A 20514-nucleotide genomic window follows, 5' to 3' on the forward strand; every position below is an offset into this window, starting at 1 on the left:
CATAGCCATTATCATTCATACGCATGATGCCTCAGATCCTCACTGTTTACCACTCCGTAGGCACTGTAAATTGTTCGAAATAGACACTCGATTGGAGCTATGAAAAACTTTTAATCAAACAAAATTCCCTACCCACATAAACCCCGCTCCGTATGCAAAGCAAATATTCCGATGCTAGGATATCACAGAAGAACATGTATGGAAAACAAATTTATCAGGAAGAAGGAGGACCCTGATTCCCGCCGCTCAGGTTTCGCAGCAGATCCAGCTGAGCTTTAACTTGGTCAAAGTTCATAGCCGGATTTTGAGGCTGAGGCTGTTGGTGCTGGGGTTGTTGGTAATGCTGCTGAGATTGTTGGTAATGCTGCTGGTGTTGCAGAAGCTGCATGAATTGTTGCTGTTGTTGCAACATAGCCAGAGATTGAGGGTTGAATTGAGAAGCACCCTGTTGGACGTTCTGGAAACCATTGGATTGCGGTTGTTGGAAGGCCGGGTATGGAGAGAACTGGAAAGGCATCTGTGGCTGCGCTCCACCTTGGCCAAATTGCGGCTGTTGCTGTTGCGCATGTTGCGGGTTCTGGGCTTGCTGCTGTGCGTATTGAGCATACGCAGCGAAGGGCTGGGGCATCCCGTATGGCTGTTGAGGTTGCTGGTACATTGGCTGGCTGTAGGGAGCGGTGGGCTGTGCTTGAGGCTGAGGCTGGGACTCGTGGGTTGGGCCACTGGCCTGCTGGGGCCGACGGTCCTGGTCCCACTCCCTTCCTCCACGTCCACCTCTGCCCCGTCCTCCGCGTCCACGGTCACCCCGACCCCGACCTCGTCCGCCACGGAACCCGCCACGCTCGTTGCCTTCAACTGGTGGCTCGCGGGTATTCATCATTTCGTGAAGGTTGGTAGGGCGTGCAAGAGGGGTGTAGCCCTCCTCACCTCCGGCATCGTCGTAGTTGAGCTCGGTCTGGTTCAATTTTGAAGGTCCTGGGGCTGGCTTCTTACCCTTGGGGCCTTCTCTGGCTTCCTTTCGCTCTTGTCGCTTCTGCTTCAGCTTCCGCTTGTATTCAGCCTCTGCTTCGTCGTCGGAGAATTCTATCTCATCGGCAGCAACTTCCTCATCGTGGAAGTTGGAAGCGTCACTTCCCTTCATGCCCTTGAGCGGCTGGGTGAACACAAAGGTGGAGTGTCCCTCAACATAGAAGATATCCTTGCCCTTGACTAAGCCCTTTTCCTGTACTTCGGAGGCTGTGGCATATGTGACTGTATACAGAGGATTTTCCACTCTGCCCAGGGTCTCTGCTACTACACCAATGACCTGGCGATCATCAGAGCAAAGCAAGGAGCCCGACTCAAGTACCTGGTATTCTCCGGAGGTGTTAGCCTCGATAAGGACATTGTTATCGATGGCGGCATGAACTTTCCCGAGGAACACAATCTTCATCTCGGGGGTGATCGTAACGTCAGGGATAGGCAGGGCCTCGTATTCGATTTCATTGGTGGTCCGCAGTTGTCCGCCTGTTTTCCCCTTGCCGTCTCCTTCGTCATCGGAACCACCTTCCGCCCGCATGAGAATCTGTGCTTGCTCCTCGGCGCTGAGGATGGGATAGTCTTCATCGTCACTATCATCGGAGTCCGAGGAATCAGAGCTGTCTGAAGATGACTCGTATGGGGAAGAGTCAACCTCCCACTCAGGGTGCTCATCTTCTTTGGCATCGTCAGCCTGACCAGTGGCTTCGATCATATTGTCTTGGCAGGTATCTTGATCGGCATTTATAGCTTCGCTGAGGGGAGCAGTGGGTTCATTTTTTATTTGGTTCGCCTCTGTCTCGTCCTTCATGACTGAGTCGGTGGACTCGGGTTGGCAAATGTGCTGAATTTCCTCTTGCTTGAGCTCTGTCTCAACATCTTGCTGGTTCACTAGTTGACCTTCCTCTTGCTTGATTGTGTCTTCGGTCGGAGGCGAGCCATTTTTTTGTTCGGAGGGGTGGTGGATAAGGTTTAATCCGGGGATCATATAGGTTGGCTTCGAGGAAGTAGAGGGTTCAGATGCACTGCTTCCAGAATCTAGACTGGCTATACCTATGTCTGGTGTACCTGCAGCCAAGGGAGTGTTGTAGAAATCGCTGCCGTTGTCTGGGGTCCCTGCGATAGGCGTCTCAATAAGACAGGGTTTTTTCGGGGCAGGGCCTTCATCGGCACCTGTTCCATTTGAAGGGTTGTGATGTCCATCCATATTGAATCTTCAACTCAAATATTAATTGAATAAAAAGCAGTTCAACTCTGAAGATCAAAAGTCGACAGGAAACTTTTTTTATTTTGCCAGACTCCGCATAGGCGGTCAACAAGGTCTTATCGGTTATCGCAGCTCTGTTCATGGATCCATTTGATGCCTCTTAACATAACTCCAACTTGCAAGATGGCAGGGAACGACAATTCCTCGGGGGATACCCATAAGCCTAATACAAAGAAGCAGTGTGTCTACTAATCTGTGCGAGATTAAGCATAACGCTAACCTATCTAGACCCCCACCAGCTCCCTTCTACATTCCCCTCCACATCACCCTCTACCTATGCCTAGTTACCAACACTCTGGCCGCAATATTCTCTCCAATTCAAGATTGTGATGAGGTGTTCAATTTCTGGGAACCTACACATTATCTGCAGCATGGATATGGTCTTCAAACCTGGGAATATTCACCGGTTTATTCTATCCGCAGCTGGCTCTACGTGTCGCTCCATGCTGCCGTAGGCAAGATCGGGTCTTTGGTTGTGCACAGCAAGACAGCTGAATTCTACACAATTCGCCTGTCTCTTGCATTTATGTGCGCCGCCTGCCAGACTCGACTGTACTCTGCGATATGTCGTACACTCAGCCCCCGCATCGGTCTCTTGTTTGTGATGATCGTCACATTTAGCCCTGGCATGTTTCACGCTTCGACTGCCTTTTTGCCCTCTACATTCACCATGTATATGTCTATGCTTGGTCTGGCTTCGTTCCTGGATTGGAAAAATGGCCGGAAAACAGCGCAGGGCATCATGTGGTTTGGGCTGGGGACAATTGTTGGGTGGCCATTTGCCGGTGCTCTCATTGTCCCTCTTTTGGCTGAGAAGGCTATTATTAGCTTCATTTCTGGATCTGTCAGCTCAATTTTGTACAATGTCTTTGACGGCATTATTCGTTGTTTGTCGATTCTGGTAGGTGACATTATACTTGGGTTTGATATCGTTACTAAGATGCATCACAGGCTCTTGAAGTTGCGGTTGACTATGCTTTCTTCCGAAAGCTCATTCTTGTCCCTTGGAACATTGTTGCATACAATGTCTTTGGGGGAGAAGGTAAGGGACCAGATATTTTTGGTACTGAGCCGTGGACTTTCTATGTTCGAAATCTCTTGCTCAACTTCAATGTCTGGTTTGTCTTTGCCATGCTATCCGCGCCCCTTCTACTTTTCCAGATCTTCTTTCGATCGCACACCACCTCCTTACAAACTTCATTGCGGTCCATGGCCCTGGTCGCTCCCTTCTACATGTGGTTTGGGATTTTCTCGGTCCAGCCACACAAGGAAGAGCGGTTTATGTACCCAGCATACCCGTTCCTGGCACTTAGCGCAGCTTTGAGCTTCCATATTATTTTGACCTACCTTGGCTCTACTAACCAAAAGGAACTGATCGGCCGCGTGCCAACCAAACTAAAGGTTGCTGCAGCCCTGTCAGTTGTTTTAGCCGGTCTAAACGCCGGCATGCTGCGAACTCTAGGGATGGTTACGGCTTATAACGCTCCATTAAAGGTGTTTGAACCCCTACAGCGTGTGGATATCGCGCATGCAGGAGACTCCGTGTGCTTCGGCAAGGAGTGGTATCGCTTCCCGTCTTCGTATTTCCTTCCGAACGACATGCGCGCGAAGTTTATCCGAAGTGAATTCCAAGGACTACTTCCAGGCGAGTTCCCAGATTCGCCGAGTTATCTTGGACGTCTGGATGGTGCCTCGCAGATTCCATCTGGCATGAATGACCTTAATATCGAGGACCCTAGCAAATACGTAAGTGTCTCAACGTGGTGCTATGATTATTACTCCTGGTCCTATACTAACTTTACAACAGGTTGATATCTCTCAATGTTCTTTCCTGGTTGACTCTTACTTCCCTGGTCACGACGCAACCGAGCTAGAGCCCCATTATTTCCTGGACAAGGCGCAGTGGGAGACGCTTTCCTGCGCAAGCTTCCTTGATGCGTCTCAAACAGGTCTGCTAGGTCGATTGATCTGGATTCCTGATCTTCCAGTCATCCCAGCCCGCTTCCGACGCAAATGGGGCGAATACTGTCTTCTCCAACGAACAGTCGCAGGCCATGTATAGATCCAGGATATACCTAGAAATCCTCCTAGATAAACCCTCTAGAAGAATTATGTAAACCATCAACGCGGAAACATTCGCATCGAATGCAAGCAAATAAGTAACACAGGAGGTTATCAAGTACAAGCGTAGCGTCATCTTTCCCAATTGGGACAAAATATCCCTATCAACTTTTAGCCTTTCTCCGCAGATAAACCCTCCCTCCGCTTCACTGGAGGCCAACAACGAACAAACAATGGAGAAACGCATGCAGTCCCGGATTTGACAGCTCAAAAAAGATGCCGTCCCCCCTCTTCCCCAGACAAGATAGTCTCTATTCCCAGCCACAGTTCACGTGTTGACCAACGACGGCCTATCTCGTATCGGATTAACACGGGCATCTCGCATTAGATCGCCATCTAGGCAGTTAATATCTTACTCCGCACTCCAGAATTGATAAGGGCGATCCTCTTTATCTTCACTATATACTAAAACAACTTTCTATTCTCGATGTATCCTCAAACTACGTACTACCTAGAAGTATCCCACTATGGCTATGTCGGTGCTTGAATCCCTATGGGGAACTATCTTATCGACCCCAACGAAAAAGGTCGTGGATGTCTCTCTCATCCTTAGTGTCTGTGTATGGCTCGTTATCTTGGTCTCGCGGAAGTGGGCTTCGACCACAGCCAAAGCCTCGAGTAGTGATCTAGAGACACCCGCTGCAGGTGTGAGAGGAAAGGTCACCAGGCCACCGGGTGGTAAGTAAATGCGGGATGTCAGTCCATACATGAATGAGAAAGACTCGCTCACTCTTGCTGCATAGAATGGACTCCATCAGACTTCAAACGGCCAACAGCAGCCCCATACTCAGGATGGGATGTCCATTCGACAAAACCAATTCCCTACCGGCCATTTAGATACGGCCCGTAAGTTGAACAAATCCATTAGGGATATTGCTGGCCGTCTTCTAACCCTTTCAAACAGAAAATACTACATCACGCTAGGTCTAAGAAGCATGAAATGGGACGAATGGATCGGTGAGTCGATCCTCGATAGTCAAATCCCAGCAGTCCCATTGACCTCTTACACTCCAAACACAGAGCTCGACAACCAATATCTAAAATATCACGCCGACAAAGCACGCCGCATCGAAGAGCGCGGTAGCAAATGCTGCCACACAGCACCCGAGGCGATGGACGCTGCAATCGAACTACTCGAAGAACTGTAAGAGCAATCAAAACATAAAAACTCCATATCCAAGAACACCCCCTCATAACACCTTTCCCACCAGATGCGCCTACCTCCCCGAAAGATACCCAAGCATGTTCACCAAGACCACAACGGGAATAACCAACAAAGTAACCAACGAAACCTTCAACATAGTCCAACGCCCACTCCCCGAAGACCCAATGGCAACAGCAGCCCGACTGGTTCAAGACGACCTAGCACTAATGATCGAGCGCCCAGACGGCGAATACTACCTACTAGCAGGCGCGATCCTGCTAGCCGGGTTCTGGCGACTGACCGACAAATTCGGGATGCGACTGTCTGAGATTCACACATCAGGCGATGTACCACAGTTCAAGAGTAAGCTGGAGAAAGGGATGATGAATTTCTTCCGACGATTACGGCCCGAAGAACCGGTTCTTCGGAATAACTATTTCATCCAGGTGGATGATAACTTGGCGTGGTCGGAGAGTATTGGGTCTGAGGATGCGGAGACAGTGTCGTGGAATACGGCGGAGAAGAACCGGGCTATTGAGAATCATTTCTTTCGCTCGGAGAGGCAGTCGTTGAGGAGATTGCCCAGATCTGGGGCGGTGGTTTTTACGATTCGGACTTATTTTGAGCCTGTTACTGGTATTGTTGAGGAGCCTTATGTTCCTGGGCGGTTGGCGAATGCGGTTAGGAGTTGGGGGGATGATGTTAGTCGGTATAAGGGGAAGGAGAAGTATCAGGATGTTTTGTTGGAGTTTCTGGATGAAAAGCATCGAGTACAGGTTGAGGGGGGTTTAGATGTTGAGAAGGAGGATGAGGTTAGAAGGTATCCTCTTTGAGTGTAATGTAGTTAGGGCTTTTTGGGAATGATGTCTTTCGTGTATTCGATTATTTTGGAGATGTTTCTTTCCAAGGTTGGAACTATTAGATGCAAATATTGCAATGTCTGGTCGCCAGTATATCAGCACTGGATTAAGATGGCCTCGACAGGTGCAAGATGGATGTAGCAAGCATGCTCAAAGTAACCAACTTCTTCCAACGTTATTACTGCATTTGCTGAACGCGTTAAATATAACTCAGACTCAAGACAGATCATATATCCGCAATGGGCCCAGTCCTCCGACCCCCACCTCGTCTCGCATAAGCCATCTCACGTTCCTCACGCCAAGAACATTCATCACGGAACTCGCAGATCCGACATTTCCACGCGTCCATAATATCCACGCCGCGGGGATCTCGCTTGCCGCGCCACCAAGTCATCTGATCGTTCAGGTGGGAGGTGAGGGTTGTCGGATCGAAAAGGAAAGAGCGGCTTCCGATGAGCTGTCTCTCTAGGTCTTCGTTGGCGGCAGATGAGAGGTACCGAGCTGTGAGAACCGGGGAGAGAAGGGTTGAATAAGGTTCCAAGAGCTCTGGTTGGGAAACTGATGGGATGGATGGTGCGACGGATGGTGTGTCGGGGGAATTTTCAGGGAGGAATGTGAGGCGAAGTTGTTGTATCATGAGGCTCCAAAGACGGGAGAGGTTGTTGTGTGTTAGGAGGACGCCTGTTGAGTCCTGGCTATCAATAGAAGGGCCCTCATTATGTTCAGATTCTTGGGAGGAGAGAGCGTCGAAGTACTGGTCATTGAGGCCGCCAACCTCCGAGACGAAGGCGTCCGTGAACGGTTTCTCGGCGTCAAAGTCGTAGCGAGCAGCGAGGAGGTCAATAGTGACATCGTCGCTCGTGATCAGCCGGCTGAGCATATGGTAGTAGAGTTGCAGCTGGAGAAGAGTAGGCCGGAACCCCGTGCTTTTAACATTCGGTAGGGATCGGTTACCCTTAGTCTTCACGTCCGTCAAATAAATCCGGGGTAGGTCATAGACCGTCGCAGGCAGTTCCTGCTCAACGTGCCTCGTTTTCTCAGCTTCACTCTGACCAAAGTCCGAAAGCTTCATCCCGCCTTGCGAAGAAGAAAGCAAAAAATCCGACAAGGACATCTGATACTCCGGCAGCGCAGTGCGTGACGCTACAACATCCGCATAGTACCCAGCAGCAGTAGCCTCAAGCTCCGCGTCGGGACACTCATAGGACAACTGATCAATGATGCCATTGACAAATTCCCCATCGACAACGCCCCAAACCTCCATCTCACGCGTAACGCCATAATCGCGCAGCATACGCAGTCCCTGGATAACATTCCATATCCTGAGACCCCACGCGTCCTCTTTAGTCGTGATTTCCACAGGGACAGTAGTGTAGATCTCATCCTCGAGAGTCTTGTGCATGGAACTCCCCTTCTTCATCGCAGCAGTTCTCTTCTTCTGCCCCCCATGTTTGGTCAACGTGAACCAATACTGCAGCTCGCACCACGCTGGAGAAACGAGATCAGTCACTGAGAATGCTTTGTTGGGTGCTTGCCGAAACCGTTCGACGGGGGATCGAGTATCGAGCGCCGCGGCTTCGGGGTCCTGTTGTGTCCATTCGAGAGCGCGCGCTGCGTTACGCTCGCGTTCTTTTACTCGGCCCTCGGTTGAATTAGAGTTCTCGACTAAGCGCTTGGGAGAAGACGTTGTCAGCTCAATTCGGGTTAGATGGTCCCATTGGGAAATGGTGGAAGATCAACGAGGAAAGGGACGACGAAAGACAAAGACGAAAAAGCATACCAAACGGGCTGTGCCTGTTGCTGTTACCAGCGCGCGGACTTGACCTCTCCATTGCATTCGCACTCGCACCCCATCTAACCGCCTGACCTGGTCGAGGCTGCGACTGCCGCCATGGCGAGCGAGGCCCTTCCCGGCCCAGCACCTTAGGCGACCGAACGCTGGCTGGCCCAATGCCATCCTCAATATCTGCAACAAATGCTGCTAGAGCCTCGGGTTGCAAAGACTCGAGATCAACGAGTTCCGAGGAGTTTGGTGCGGTGATGTGTTCGTTCGGCGCTGGGGTCGAGATCCAGGTTGGTGTCGAGATGAAAGTGGCGTTGGCGTCGGTCGCGTGTTCCGCGACGGCTTTGTTCAACAAATGATTTAGCAGATCCTCTTCATCTGGAGTGAAGTCGGATCCATAGTCAGATTCATCCTCATTTCTCTCTGGGCAGGACATGCCTGCGACCGGAGCGGATCATGTCGTGTAGATCAAGTCGATGTTCGGGTGCGTCATTGCCATGTGAGTTGCCTTGAGAATCCCGTTGTTCTTACTGGCTGGCCATCTACTTGATAATTGTACAAACATGTACTAAATAACTATATAGGATATATTATATTGAAAGAAAATTAACAAAAGAGACAAAAGAGACAAAAGAGACTGAAGTGTATTGATCTAAGTAATTGCTCTTGGTATCCCATGCATCGCTTCAAAAAAGAAAAAAAAAAAAATTCCCAATGCCAATATTCGGCAGGGATCTATGAATCTATACATCCCATCAACCTCAACAAATTCGAATTCTATTCTCGTGCATTCATGCAGTCCCAGCAGAAATCATATTCCCCCCGGAAACAGCATGCAATGCACCAGCGCCCATCCCCTCTGCCGCAGCAAGCGCCTCAGCAGCCGCAACCTCCTTCGCAGCCTTCTGGTTCAACCAGCTCAGATAGGTCTGCCAGCCAACAGCAATGCACCCAGAAAAGACATTCCGGAACTGCGCCGGCACGTACATAAAGCTGAACGCGGTAACAGCCGGCCAGAGCTTAACGCTGTTCTGGATACTAACGGGGAGAGCCTTCTTCAATCGCTCCCAGGTCTCGTCGAGCGTCGCACCAGCGAGAAGAGAGTGCACGCTAAAGAAGTACGTGTTGAAGACAGGTGTGAAGCACATCTGCTGCACAACAACTTTTGTCAGGATCGAGAGGAACCTGCTCGGGTAGTTGAAATAGTTTCCGAGGAACATGAACCTAATAGAGAGCGGCGTCAGTTAACAAGTACATACACATACACATATCCCCCACATAGTAACAATTTCATAGAAACCATTGATCGCATATCACATAACGAAGTCCCAAATCACAGAACATACCATTTGTAAGAAGGAATACTCGACCCAGCGCCAACACACAAATGCCGCAGAGTCCTAAGCGGATCATACCCAGCGCTCATAGTCGCTCCATCTCCCTGCGCAACCGCATCTCCATCTTTGGCGTCCGATTTCGCAGGTGCAGGAACCTCAGAAGGAAACAGCATCTGCGCGCTCAGATCACCACACAGGTAGATAACGATCGAGCTCCAGAACTGTGTCGTATACGGCTTGCGCTCTTGCACGCGCGCATACCATCTTCCGAACTTCCCGACCGGGCCGGCTTTTATCACCTCGCGGAATCCGCGACTTCGAACAGGTGCAGTCGTTGCCCCGGCTGCAGCTGCGGCTGTAGCGGCGGAGGTTGTGCCTGGGAGCTTAGGTGAAGTTGAGGCGGCTGAATGGTGCGAGTGCGATAGGTTTGCAGATGTGGTATTTCTCTCGACGAGTGTCTTCCCTGTAGAGGAGTCTGAGTTGTATCGACGTTGTGGGCGTGGTCGGCGCAATACCTGGGGTTGGGATCTGGGGGTTATCGGTCGGCGGAAGGTGGAGGTTGAAGGGGAGGTTGGGGCCCTGGATAGGCCATTTCGGAGGAGGTTCATGTCCAAGATGACATCTGGTTAATTACAAAAGAATATTTGAAAGTGCAAGTGGGAAGATTGTCAGAATTAGAAAACAACAAGCTTTGAAATCCGAAAATCCGCCCTCGGGGATTGTGGCGATAAGACCCGAAAAGCGGGTGAAACTCCGCCCTTTGAGAACAGTCCCGGATGCAGGTTCCGATTAGGGATTCATTGTTTGTAGCGATTTTACTCTAATTAATGAAGAAACTTATTTTTTAGAAGAAAGAGTGTCCGAAATAAACTGATATTTGCAAAAGAAAACCCCAACTCCAGCTCTATGTAATGCATCGCATAAAAAAATTAGTTGAATGAGGTTTCCCTCACAGTATGATATAAACGGGTATCAAAGTAAAAACAAAGACATATCATGCAAACAGTGTACTTTTTGGTAACATGAAAGAAAAGGGGACAATAAAAACTATGATTAGTGACACAAACATGTATAGGTATGGCAAGTCCGGACAAGAGATGGTAGGATGAGAGGGGATATAAACAAGCTGCTCAGCAACCGCTTACTGCTTGAAGGAGTCACGAGTGTGAACACGGTCGATATCATACGGGTTTCCCTCATAGGTAACTGAGCGTGCCAAGGAGGCACCTGTGCGATTGGAAGCGACAGATTGCGCACGGCTGCGAATGCGCTCCGTGGGGAGTGCATCAACACCGTCATGAGACTCGCTAGAGAGTGAACCCTCGGGGGCAGGAGCCTCTGTGCGATCGTACTCCACTTTCTCCTCTGCCGCCGGCGGGGCAGAAACCTGTGCCTGGATCTTGCGCATGAATGCATCGGACTGGGCGGCGAACTTGCAACGGGCCCGGACCGCGGGTCCGTACTTGTAGAATAAGAATGGGAAGGGCACGCAGGCGAGTGCCAGGAAGGCCGGGATCGATGATGCCCAGTGGATACCCAGGTTCTTATACATGTAGGTGGTGAAGAGAGGGAAAGCGGCACCGAAGAGGGAACGGATGACGGAGTTGGCAGCAAGCACGGAAGCAGCGAAGATGGTGTAGGAGTCAATAAGGTAGTTCATGATGCTGAGGAAGACGAGGACCATTCCGAAGCCGAAGGGGACGCCGGCTGCGATGCTGACCATAAAGTGGATTGAGGGGTAGTTGGTCCATGCGAACCAGAATAGGCCGATTGGGATTGCGACTGATGCGATGAGGCAAGGGGGAAGACGTGCCTCCGGGGGTGCGAATCCATTATGTTTATCGGACGTCCCGATGTAGCGCTTGTTGTCCCAGAGGGAGTAGATGACAGCAGCCAACATGCCGATCATGATACCGAGGAAGGCGAGGCCACCAACACCCTGGTTCCAGCCGCGGGTCTGCTGGTAGACGATAGGGAAGGCGGCAAACATCATATACAAGGTACCGTAGACAATAGCCATGTAGAGAGATAGCAAGAACACAATAGGCTCCTGGAACAAAAGAACCCAAGGACGGGACAGTGACACTTTGAAGGAGTCTTTAAGAGATACCTTGCCTTGGTCGATTTCCAGCTTACTCCGGTAAATATTTCCCGACAGCTTTGAGAGTCTCTCCGCACGGCGGCGGAGAAGCACGGGGGCATAGGTCTCGGGGATCGTCAGAGAGCCGATAATCCAAACCGTACCAGAAAAGAGGGCAAGGAAACCCATGACCCATTGCCAGCCGCCGTCACTCATACCAATGAATCCACCAGCGATGGGGCCGATAATAGGACCGAGGAAAGGTGCGGCGGCGAACAAACTCATAGCGATACCTCGCTGCTTAGCGGGAAACATGTCCGCAATGACACCACCAGCGTTAGTCAAAGGAGAGGATCCAAAGGAACCGGCGAAGAACCGAAGAATGATGATGGACCAGGCATTTTGAGAACCTGCGACACCGGCGTTGAAAGCCGTGAGAGCGGCGTAGGTAGTAATGAAGAGGATTTGGCGGCCAAACAGCTCACTCAGGGGAGCCCAGAGCAATGGTCCAATCTATACCAAAGCAAATAACGTTAGTATGCAGGCAAAACAGATTACACAAGCTCAAGTAGCAGTGTCTAGAGGGTCGAGGTCTTACCGCGAAACCGAGAACGAAAAGCGAAACACCAAGAGTGGCAAGTTCTTGCCCGATGTGAAACTGCAGCATGATCTCTTTGATACCGCCGGTATAGGCAGATGATACCAGGGAAACAGCCAATGTTGCGACGGCCACCAGCATGGTAAAAGTCCATTTCTTCACCTCGCTGAAGTTCATGGGATTACGAGGGTCGTTAGGAATCCATGTTACTTCAAATGGGTCCTCATCTGTTCCTGAGCCAGGGTATGGGTGATCAATGATCTCTTGTGTGACGACGCCTTGATCGAAGACCAAACGCCAGTATGGAATTTTCGTTGGGGCAGAGGGCTCGATCTTGTCCGAGACCTGAGCGTCCGAATCAGCTGCCATGGTGGGCAGGTGGTGAATTGAGATTGCGATATGTAGTTGATGGTATCCGAGGTAAAAGTATATGCCAATTAGGACGGAAATGAGGTGGAGTTTTCCCGAGGGTTTGCGGGGAGGGGAAATGTCGAGGAAAATTAGTGTAATGAGACTTGGAGACCTCGGGATGGAGCTCCCTCTATATATAAAGGGTTATGAATGCGATATATGCAGATTAAGTACGGATAAGTGGATTCCGTGGCCCAGGTGGGATAGGTGGGTCCCGGACCTAACCAAGATTTTCTTTTTTTGGCGGATGTTAGGATCTGGACCCTTTCCTTAATTATGTTGTTCTTGGAGCATCTATGTGATAATTTCATACTGACTTCATACCTATATTAGTGTACTTCCAAGGTGAACTAAAGTTCATACGTCGTACAAAGATGAAGATGCAGATGCAGCCCTGAGTCAACCCGGAGTGTTAGGGCTTATCTGGTTGCAGCCACGTTTTTGCGCCACGTGATTTATGAATGATTTATGTCGAGCCACTCGGGTATGCGGCATCGATCTGATTGGTTCACTCGGCTACCCAAGACAATTGAAACTTCCCAATGTCCTACCTCTTCAATTCTAGCGTATTCTATGGGAGGCTGACTTCCTTACTAATATTATACATGACCTCCATGGATACACAATGTACAAATCAATCTCATAAAGTAAATGTGCACCAAGGGGCCGTGCATATACTTCAGACCCACCCACATTCGGACATTCCGCGAATCGGACTTGGTACCTTGCCGAAGCTTCACCTAACGCAGACAAGAGATCTAAAGTTCTCTAGACCGGTCAGAATAATCTCCGGTGCACATACATAAAATGGTGTTTATAATCCTTATAACCGACTAAACTCCACGTAACTACTAGGTACTTCGTATATGACATCGGGAATAGCATTATGATTATCAATCATCATGGTCAGGGTCCTATGCAGACTATGTACAACATGTATAAAATTGCCAGTCGTCTCTAGTTCATCCCCCGTTGAGTGCCCAAGTCGGCAATCGGCATACGAGTTCCGATGTTGGCGTTGTAATCTGCTTATTATTTGTTTCGGTAATCTCTTTGGAATCAACTCCAAGCTAGGCATCAGCGCCGTGGTTTGCTCCAGATATCCATGGATACAATCAAATGCTAACATTGAAGTCAGACCACCAATGCTGCTTTGAAATGGATATATATAGATCTGTTGAGATCCACGTTGTACTGATCGAGTTCATATAGTCAGGCCACCCTACATCAAAGACACCCATGGGCTGATACCATCCGTCATATCAGACATGCACAGACTCGAATAAAAAAAAAGCAATGGATATCTTATCTCCAGACCTGGTTCTACTTTCAGTTTGGGGTCGGTTATTAATATGGATCCTTGAATGTACCTTTTTTTAAATAAAAAATAGAAATGGGTTAGGCTATAAACGGCTAGAGTTCCGAGGTCCGGTCAAGGTTCGGCGGTACGACGCGAAAAAAAAAAAAATCTACACACGAGTGGCTTGCAGAAAAAAAATGAGAGCAAGGAAAACCAGGGAAAGCGAAGCCACCAATTCTACCGCTAGACTACCGCTAGAATTTTCCATCGAGTCTTGGCGCCTTCTTTTTTTCAGCCTCAAGCCAGTGGTCGGATAGGGACCCACTGAGAGTAGATACATATAGGTACAATTGCCACCAGGTAGTATAGCCTTGATCTTGGTACCCAAGATGGCTATACGTGTCAAGTTATATCAGTCAAATACCCTCGGCGTTGGCTACTTGTTTTCCGAGTTTCATTGTTTTCCCAATTTTGTTGACAATAAGATCAAAGAAACAAACCACGCGTTTATGTCACTCTGTCTCCACTTAAAATCAGCATGAAAGGTGGGATAGACACCTAAAAGGCCATCCAGCGTCTGGCTCAGCCCTGCGAGCAGAGGATCGATATTTTTAACATAGGTAGCACATATAAATCACCTGTCCAGCAATCCATATACACATTATCAGACTGTAAGATCAGCATTGCAGTCTTAGGAATGCGCTCCAGTTGCCTCTTGTTATACTGGGTTTGATACCAGGATCGTAAATATATTCATCTTATCTACTCTCTTCTTCTAAGTTTGACTTTGATCATTTGATATTTCCTCCATAGATAATTCCGGTTTATTCGGGAATGTTTCTGGAGAGTAATGAGTCATTCTGATGTTCTACCCGTGGATCTGGGTACGGTATAGAACTACCTGCGGACTACATAGTACGTACATACTATACATACCGCCCTACTTTGTAGAGCCCATATTATATGCTGAGGTCATTATGACTCAACCCTGTTCAAATCGCGATTTTCCGTTGAATGTGAGTGCTTGTGTGGCGGTCGGATTAGATGCTGGGTCTCGTCAGGGCTTAGGAATGACGGGTGTGAAGTAGTCGGAAACCCGAGTTCATGTTTCGTGCTGTTTAATTCTTTAATTGTTCAATGTTTGATTGCTTGATTGTTTGATTGCTATGTTATTGTGTTGTTGTATCGTAGAATCGGATGGATGCTTCCAAGTCGCAGTTAACTGTTGGATCAGGGCTAAGTCACGGTGAAGTCATCGCCAAGTCTTAAAGACTCTGGATGGTAGTCAAGTATGAATTCCAAGTACAAGGAGGTGGCTCACGTTCTCTTGGCTGTTTATCTGAACGGCCAATAAATATTCCAATCTCAAGGCATTGTCTGTTTGTTACTGTTCTAAATGTAAAATTCCCGTACTTACGACGTTGCGTCTTTGTTGCGCGATTAGAGGAAACCTTCCGAGAATATTCGGGGTGGAATCAAATCGCTTGGTTTCACGTTGACTTGAAAAGAATCATGCTCAGATATGGGGTATTCTATTGTCACAGAGTTTCCCATCTGATTTTGGATAGTGTTGTTAGTACTAGCCCTAGAGACGCCACCAGTTTGGATGAGGTGAAGGGCAATCTTGCGACCGAGTTTCTCCCAACCCGAGAACACAACACAAAGGCAGAGGGAAATACCTCGCCATATAATAGCAACACAATAAAGAACGCGTCGGTCGCAAAAGACATACTAGTTAATGCTTACTTGTTACAAGGAGGAAGAAAAGAATATGGATCATAGAAGACAGCATTAAAGCGTCCTGTCATGAGATGATGCGCGCTAAGGCATCATGTTAAAGGGAGCCCCCATAATGTACATGCCCATGACTGATCCATCAATCGATGAAGAGCAGTAGCATCGATAAAAAAGCAAAATTGCGAAGCAACCCGGTGCCGAAACCCATTTGATATTTGAAAGCAAACCCATCATGTATCGCCAGTAGTCATGATAAAAAGATAAAAACAAACCCCATGATCGCCTTTCAGAAAACCAGCTCGTTGAAAAGAAAAATTACGAGCGCTCGCCACGGAGACGGCGGGCCAACTGGATGTCCTTGGACTGGATGGTGACACGCTTGGCGTGGATGGCGCACAGGTTGGTGTCCTCGAAGAGAGAGACGAGGTAAGCCTCAACGGACTCTTGGAGAGCACCGATGGCAGAGGACTGGAAGCGGAGATCGGACTTGAAGTCCTGGGCGATCTCACGGACCAGACGCTGGAAGGGGAGCTTGCGGATCAGGAGCTCAGTGGACTTCTGGTAGCGACGGATCTCACGGAGAGCGACGGTACCTGGGGATGGAACGTTAGAAAGTATTCCAAAGTGGACTTGGTGGATGTCTTGTTCGACATGAGATGAGACTTACCGGGCTTGTAGCGGTGGGGCTTCTTGACACCTCCGGTAGAAGGAGCGGCCTTGCGGGCGGCCTTGGAGGCGAGCTGCTTACGGGGAGCCTTGCCACCAGTGGACTTACCTATTCGAGGCAGTTAGCAAATGTTTTCTTGACGAACGCGTCACCAAATCCTCCCTTCGGTATGATGCCTGACAAATCAGGCATCACCAGCGAGGTGGGGAAAGGGTGAAGGAAATATGATATAGGAAATACTTACGGGCAGTCTGCTTGGTACGAGCCATCTTTGATGATAGACTTGATGAAAAGTAGTTTTGTTGATGAAAGAGTTGGTTGGCGTTGGATGGATGCAAAAGGGAAGAGAGAGGAGGGTGGGGGGAGAGTATTTGTAGGAGACGGGAGGGGGGGATTGATCTGAGAGGGAGCCACGAATCAGGGGAAGTGAGCCGATCAGAGGATCAATCAGCAGAATCAGCGCGTAGGACTGGGGACTGCGTAGCGTGTAGCCCAGAGACTGAGTTGCAGTGAGCTCTGATTGGCTCAGCTGGATCAAAGTGCTGGTACTGCCAACTAAGCGAGACTTGGGCCAATGAGAATGCAGGATCAGGGAGTATAGAATGCCAAACCCTTGAATTCTTGATCTTGCAACCAACCTCCCTTAGGTCAATAATTAATGCATTCTGAAGTATTCAACACCCTTTGGAATGTATAATTGTTCTTTTTTTATTGTAGATTTACATTGTTGGTGGCGGATTATAGGAGGATCAAAGATGGACCACGGCAGAGTCGGCGTTCCAACTCTGGGGTCACCCGGTAGATCAAGGTTGGTCTGTGATCCTGCGCTCTCATTGGTGGACGCGATCCCTAGCGCGTGATTTCCCAGTCTTCGCTCATTCCCGTATCATACAAATATCCTCTGTCCACTTCCGTTTCCTTTCCCTCTTTTTCAATCAATTCATCGACAACCACTCAACTACCAACTCCTTTTCATAACACTTCTACCCCTTTTTTCTAATCCATATTCAATATGTCTGGCCGTAAGTCATTACCCCACATTTCTATTTCTTCAAGAAACGCGTTCTAACGCGTCTCATTTCAGGCGGCAAGGGTGGAAAGGGTCTCGGCAAAGGTGGTGCCAAGCGTCACCGCAAGATTTTGCGTGACAACATTCAGGGAATTACCAAGCCTGCTATCCGTCGTCTCGCACGCCGTGGTGGTGTCAAGCGTATCTCCGCTATGATCTACGAGGAGACCCGTGGTGTCCTCAAGACCTTCCTCGAGGGTGTCATCCGTGACGCTGTCACCTACACTGAGCACGCCAAGCGCAAGACTGTCACTTCTCTTGACGTTGTCTACGCTCTCAAGCGCCAGGGCCGTAAGTTTCCACGTGTCTCCCCATTACACAGCGCGTCTCTAACTTTCTTATTCAGGTACCCTCTACGGTTTCGGTGGCTAAATCATTTGTTCTTTTCTTTTCCGGGCTGGTTCACGGTACGACGGGACGTTGGGGTGTTCTCTGATTTATTTTACTACAACTGTCATGGGTCTCTGGGTTTGCTTTTCATAACACTCGATTACCACTATTGCGCGTCCATAGTGTGCGCTTCTGAGCTTTTCTGTATCATAGCGGCCTCCACATTACGGCTGGCACCATGGACATGGTGGGATCAAGCACTTAAGTGCGATCCGATACGAATACAATCAAAACTTGAAATAATTTTTGACTTCTTTGGTCTTGCTGGTAGTATAACTCGACGTGTAGGTGTCTCATATTTGGTCTCTTCGTTTTGTTGGCTTGTTTTGTTGAACTTGGCGCTCTATTCTCGGTATTTAGTTCGGTGGCGTGGTCTTCGCTGTTTACGGTTGCTTGACGCGTTATTTTGACTGTCTGAGGCCTTGTTTCCCATGCTCATCATGAACCCGTCATTGATTTTGTAAAGAGTGTCGCTGACTCGTAATGCCTATTTCTTAAACTATCCGTGGACTTCTATTCGACCAATGTCGCGTTGTTGGCTTCCTTAGTACATCCATGGATGGTTTCATGGTGTCCATTATACACGTATCTAGATCAGTTTCATCTTACTGTAGTTTGCTTTTAGTTTGTACAATTGATTGTCCTTCTTGTCAGTTCACACGGTGTGGTGGCTCGGGGTGGTTTTAAGGTGGGGGTTGTTTAAACGTTACGTATAGATATACTTGTAGTGTCAAGATATATATATTAGTATCCATAATTGGCTGGAATATCAATCGACATGTTAAAATGCATATAACCCACACAATTTACCCAGAAAGATGCTCAAGACATTTAAATTTCGCTCAACTGCCCACATCAAAACGTCAGAGACCACCACCGTGGCGTGGTGAGCAAAACAATACAAGTTGAAGTTGAACTTCCCAAAACGGCAGTTCAACTTTACTTGGTGCCATGAACAATTCCGATCTACCCACAACTAAACCGTAAATGTATATATTCCACCAAAAGATACCAGGGCTAGATTGAAAAATTATGTTCAAGATTGAATCATACTGCTCTCTTTTTGAATCCTGGTGGAAGTCCATTTGTCATACGAAGATGTAGTTGAACCCCCGAAAAGGGAAGTCCAACATCTCTTGGCACTACGACTGGGGGCGCTCCCATAGGCACACTAGACATAACCCGGAGCGCTCTCTCGTTATTACCCCCAAATAATTAATATCAAAATAGCACAGTGTCTAATATATCAGAGAACCGACAAGCGAGGAAGGATGATGGCTGATTTTCAGACGGGTCCCTTGGACAGGCCAAAGGGGACTACCATGTGACAAACAAACCGCATAATGTACGAGGCCAAAATACAGGCAAACACTCCAGACTTGAATGTGTTTGTCATTATATTTTCCTCCACGCTTCCATCACTCTCACTCTCACTCTCATCACTACAATCACCTTCGCCACTCGAGTCCACAAGCCCAAAGAGAGCCAAGTATCAACACCATCAAGATCCGCTATAACCCCATCACGATGGCAAAAAAGCAACCAGTAGTAATAAAAGCTCCACCGATCAGGGAGCTTCTCCGATTTGTCGCAAGGTACTGGATTATGTACTACATGGGCGAAAAAACCACCAACAATACCGCAGCCTACGCCCTGACCCCAAACATAGCGACTTCATTGTGTGAAGGCGAAGAGTATGCCGTGCACAAATGTATAATTTGCCCCACATAGCGCAAAGAAAGACACATTCGAATCCAGACAGACTCTATGCTGACTGTCAAACTGATAGGACCACGCTGACCTCCGATCGCCAGGTGAAGTCGACGAGACCTGGTCTCACGCCGTCAACCATCACCTGGCGGGACATCCACCGGTCTCCCCGACCCACTACTGCTGAGTCTTCACAGAAAGCCCCCGATGTCCCATACAAACGAGTCCTGATCGCTGCGAACCGGAAGACGAAATACGCGGTATAGCGAGAAACCTGGCCAAAAGCGACACCGCGAACAGTCGATGAACACTGGATCAACGTGCCGGAGTCTTGTTCGGGAACATATCCATAGATATGGTCTTCGGTATTCAACAGGACATGTGGTCAGCCAATAATCCCGATGGGCCTGCTGGAATACCGAAAATGATCACGGTAGAATCATGCTCTCAACTGCACAGGAGCAGAATCTGCTGCAATGTTTACAAATGATTCGACATAATGCCACTGGAAACCAGCCTGCATATTGACTCGTCCAGCGCTGACCGAAGGCACACAAAAACAGCGTTAGGCGATTCCAGACACAAGTTCTATTTGCACGGCAGCAGAAGTGCTAATGAGGTCTACGGCCACATCTCCGTGCTTGAAATTCCTCCATTCAGATGGGTCAAATTATGAAGTCCACGATACAGACATGCACGCCACATTGTTAACCAGAATCAAATGTTGACAGGTCATGAAGAGTATTTTACCACATCACCAAATAATCGCCACATGAATAGCGGTGATATACCTGGCGCAGCCTAATTGCACCAGGTATCCTCTTCGCTTGGAGACGCAGAACCTACCCCACCAAGGAACAAGACTAAGCACCCGCTATCGCTGAAATACTCCATATGCAAAAACCACCAAATATTGAATCATGACAGCGGGTGTGCTGTAGAATCAGGAACTTCTTGATTTGTCCAGGGCTCTCATGAAAAATTTACAAAAATAGTATGGTAAGAAGCGGATCATAAATATGT

General features: G+C 48.7%; 10 protein-coding genes across 10 annotated transcripts; 4 read left to right on the plus strand and 6 right to left on the minus strand.

Moving 5' to 3' along the window:
• Positions 1 to 214: 214 nt before the first annotated feature.
• N7537_000408 (RNA-binding snoRNP assembly protein NAF1) lies at positions 215 to 2224 on the minus strand (the record flags this gene model as incomplete). The annotated part of the gene is made up of 1 exon (XM_056891466.1): positions 215 to 2224. One exon carries the CDS (start codon positions 2222 to 2224, stop codon positions 215 to 217), a length of 2010 nt encoding a protein of 669 aa, XP_056756461.1.
• A 153-nt stretch (positions 2225 to 2377) lies between these two features.
• N7537_000409 (dolichyl-P-Man:Man(6)GlcNAc(2)-PP-dolichol alpha-1,2-mannosyltransferase) lies at positions 2378 to 4356 on the plus strand (the record flags this gene model as incomplete). Its single annotated transcript, XM_056891467.1, has 4 exons — positions 2378 to 2463; positions 2513 to 3185; positions 3236 to 4030; positions 4092 to 4356. The coding sequence occupies 4 exons, from the start codon at positions 2378 to 2380 to the stop codon at positions 4344 to 4346; spliced, it is 1809 nt and encodes a 602-aa protein (XP_056756462.1). The 3' UTR covers positions 4347 to 4356.
• A 516-nt stretch (positions 4357 to 4872) lies between these two features.
• N7537_000410 (heme-dependent oxidative N-demethylase family protein) lies at positions 4873 to 6382 on the plus strand (the record flags this gene model as incomplete). The annotated part of the gene is made up of 4 exons (XM_056891468.1): positions 4873 to 5083; positions 5149 to 5251; positions 5310 to 5549; positions 5617 to 6382. 4 exons carry the CDS (start codon positions 4873 to 4875, stop codon positions 6380 to 6382), a joined length of 1320 nt encoding a protein of 439 aa, XP_056756463.1.
• A 253-nt stretch (positions 6383 to 6635) lies between these two features.
• On the minus strand, positions 6636 to 8628 carry N7537_000411 (exonuclease V; the record flags this gene model as incomplete). The annotated part of the gene is made up of 2 exons (XM_056891469.1): positions 6636 to 8074; positions 8190 to 8628. 2 exons carry the CDS (start codon positions 8626 to 8628, stop codon positions 6636 to 6638), a joined length of 1878 nt encoding a protein of 625 aa, XP_056756464.1.
• Positions 8629 to 8983: 355 nt separating this feature from the next.
• On the minus strand, positions 8984 to 10137 carry N7537_000412 (Mpv17/PMP22 family protein; the record flags this gene model as incomplete). The annotated part of the gene is made up of 2 exons (XM_056891470.1): positions 8984 to 9416; positions 9539 to 10137. 2 exons carry the CDS (start codon positions 10135 to 10137, stop codon positions 8984 to 8986), a joined length of 1032 nt encoding a protein of 343 aa, XP_056756465.1.
• A 533-nt stretch (positions 10138 to 10670) lies between these two features.
• N7537_000413 (MFS transporter) lies at positions 10671 to 12576 on the minus strand (the record flags this gene model as incomplete). Its single annotated transcript, XM_056891471.1, has 2 exons — positions 10671 to 12122; positions 12208 to 12576. The coding sequence occupies 2 exons, from the start codon at positions 12574 to 12576 to the stop codon at positions 10671 to 10673; spliced, it is 1821 nt and encodes a 606-aa protein (XP_056756466.1).
• A 1511-nt stretch (positions 12577 to 14087) lies between these two features.
• Positions 14088 to 14376, minus strand: N7537_000414 (uncharacterized protein; the record flags this gene model as incomplete). The annotated part of the gene is made up of 2 exons (XM_056891472.1): positions 14088 to 14311; positions 14343 to 14376. 2 exons carry the CDS (start codon positions 14374 to 14376, stop codon positions 14088 to 14090), a joined length of 258 nt encoding a protein of 85 aa, XP_056756467.1.
• Positions 14377 to 15688: 1312 nt separating this feature from the next.
• Positions 15689 to 16701, minus strand: hhtA (histone H3). The gene is made up of 3 exons (XM_056891473.1): positions 16567 to 16701; positions 16323 to 16430; positions 15689 to 16248 (listed from the first exon to the last, which is right to left on the minus strand). The coding sequence occupies exons 1-3, from the start codon at positions 16589 to 16591 to the stop codon at positions 15971 to 15973; spliced, it is 411 nt and encodes a 136-aa protein (XP_056756468.1). The 5' UTR covers positions 16592 to 16701; the 3' UTR covers positions 15689 to 15970.
• Positions 16702 to 17334: 633 nt separating this feature from the next.
• On the plus strand, positions 17335 to 17763 carry N7537_000416 (histone H4; the record flags this gene model as incomplete). The annotated part of the gene is made up of 3 exons (XM_056891474.1): positions 17335 to 17344; positions 17407 to 17682; positions 17738 to 17763. The coding sequence occupies 3 exons, from the start codon at positions 17335 to 17337 to the stop codon at positions 17761 to 17763; spliced, it is 312 nt and encodes a 103-aa protein (XP_056756469.1).
• A 1632-nt stretch (positions 17764 to 19395) lies between these two features.
• N7537_000417 (uncharacterized protein) lies at positions 19396 to 19757 on the plus strand (the record flags this gene model as incomplete). Its single annotated transcript, XM_056891475.1, has 2 exons — positions 19396 to 19475; positions 19571 to 19757. The coding sequence occupies 2 exons, from the start codon at positions 19396 to 19398 to the stop codon at positions 19755 to 19757; spliced, it is 267 nt and encodes an 88-aa protein (XP_056756470.1).
• Between the last annotated feature and the right edge of the window lie 757 nt (positions 19758 to 20514).

The sequence above is a fragment of the Penicillium hordei genome, assembly GCF_028827395.1.
Source record: "Penicillium hordei strain IBT 12815 chromosome Unknown utg000001l_segment0_segment0, whole genome shotgun sequence".
In the NCBI taxonomy this organism is placed as follows: Eukaryota; Fungi; Ascomycota; class Eurotiomycetes; order Eurotiales; family Aspergillaceae; genus Penicillium; species Penicillium hordei.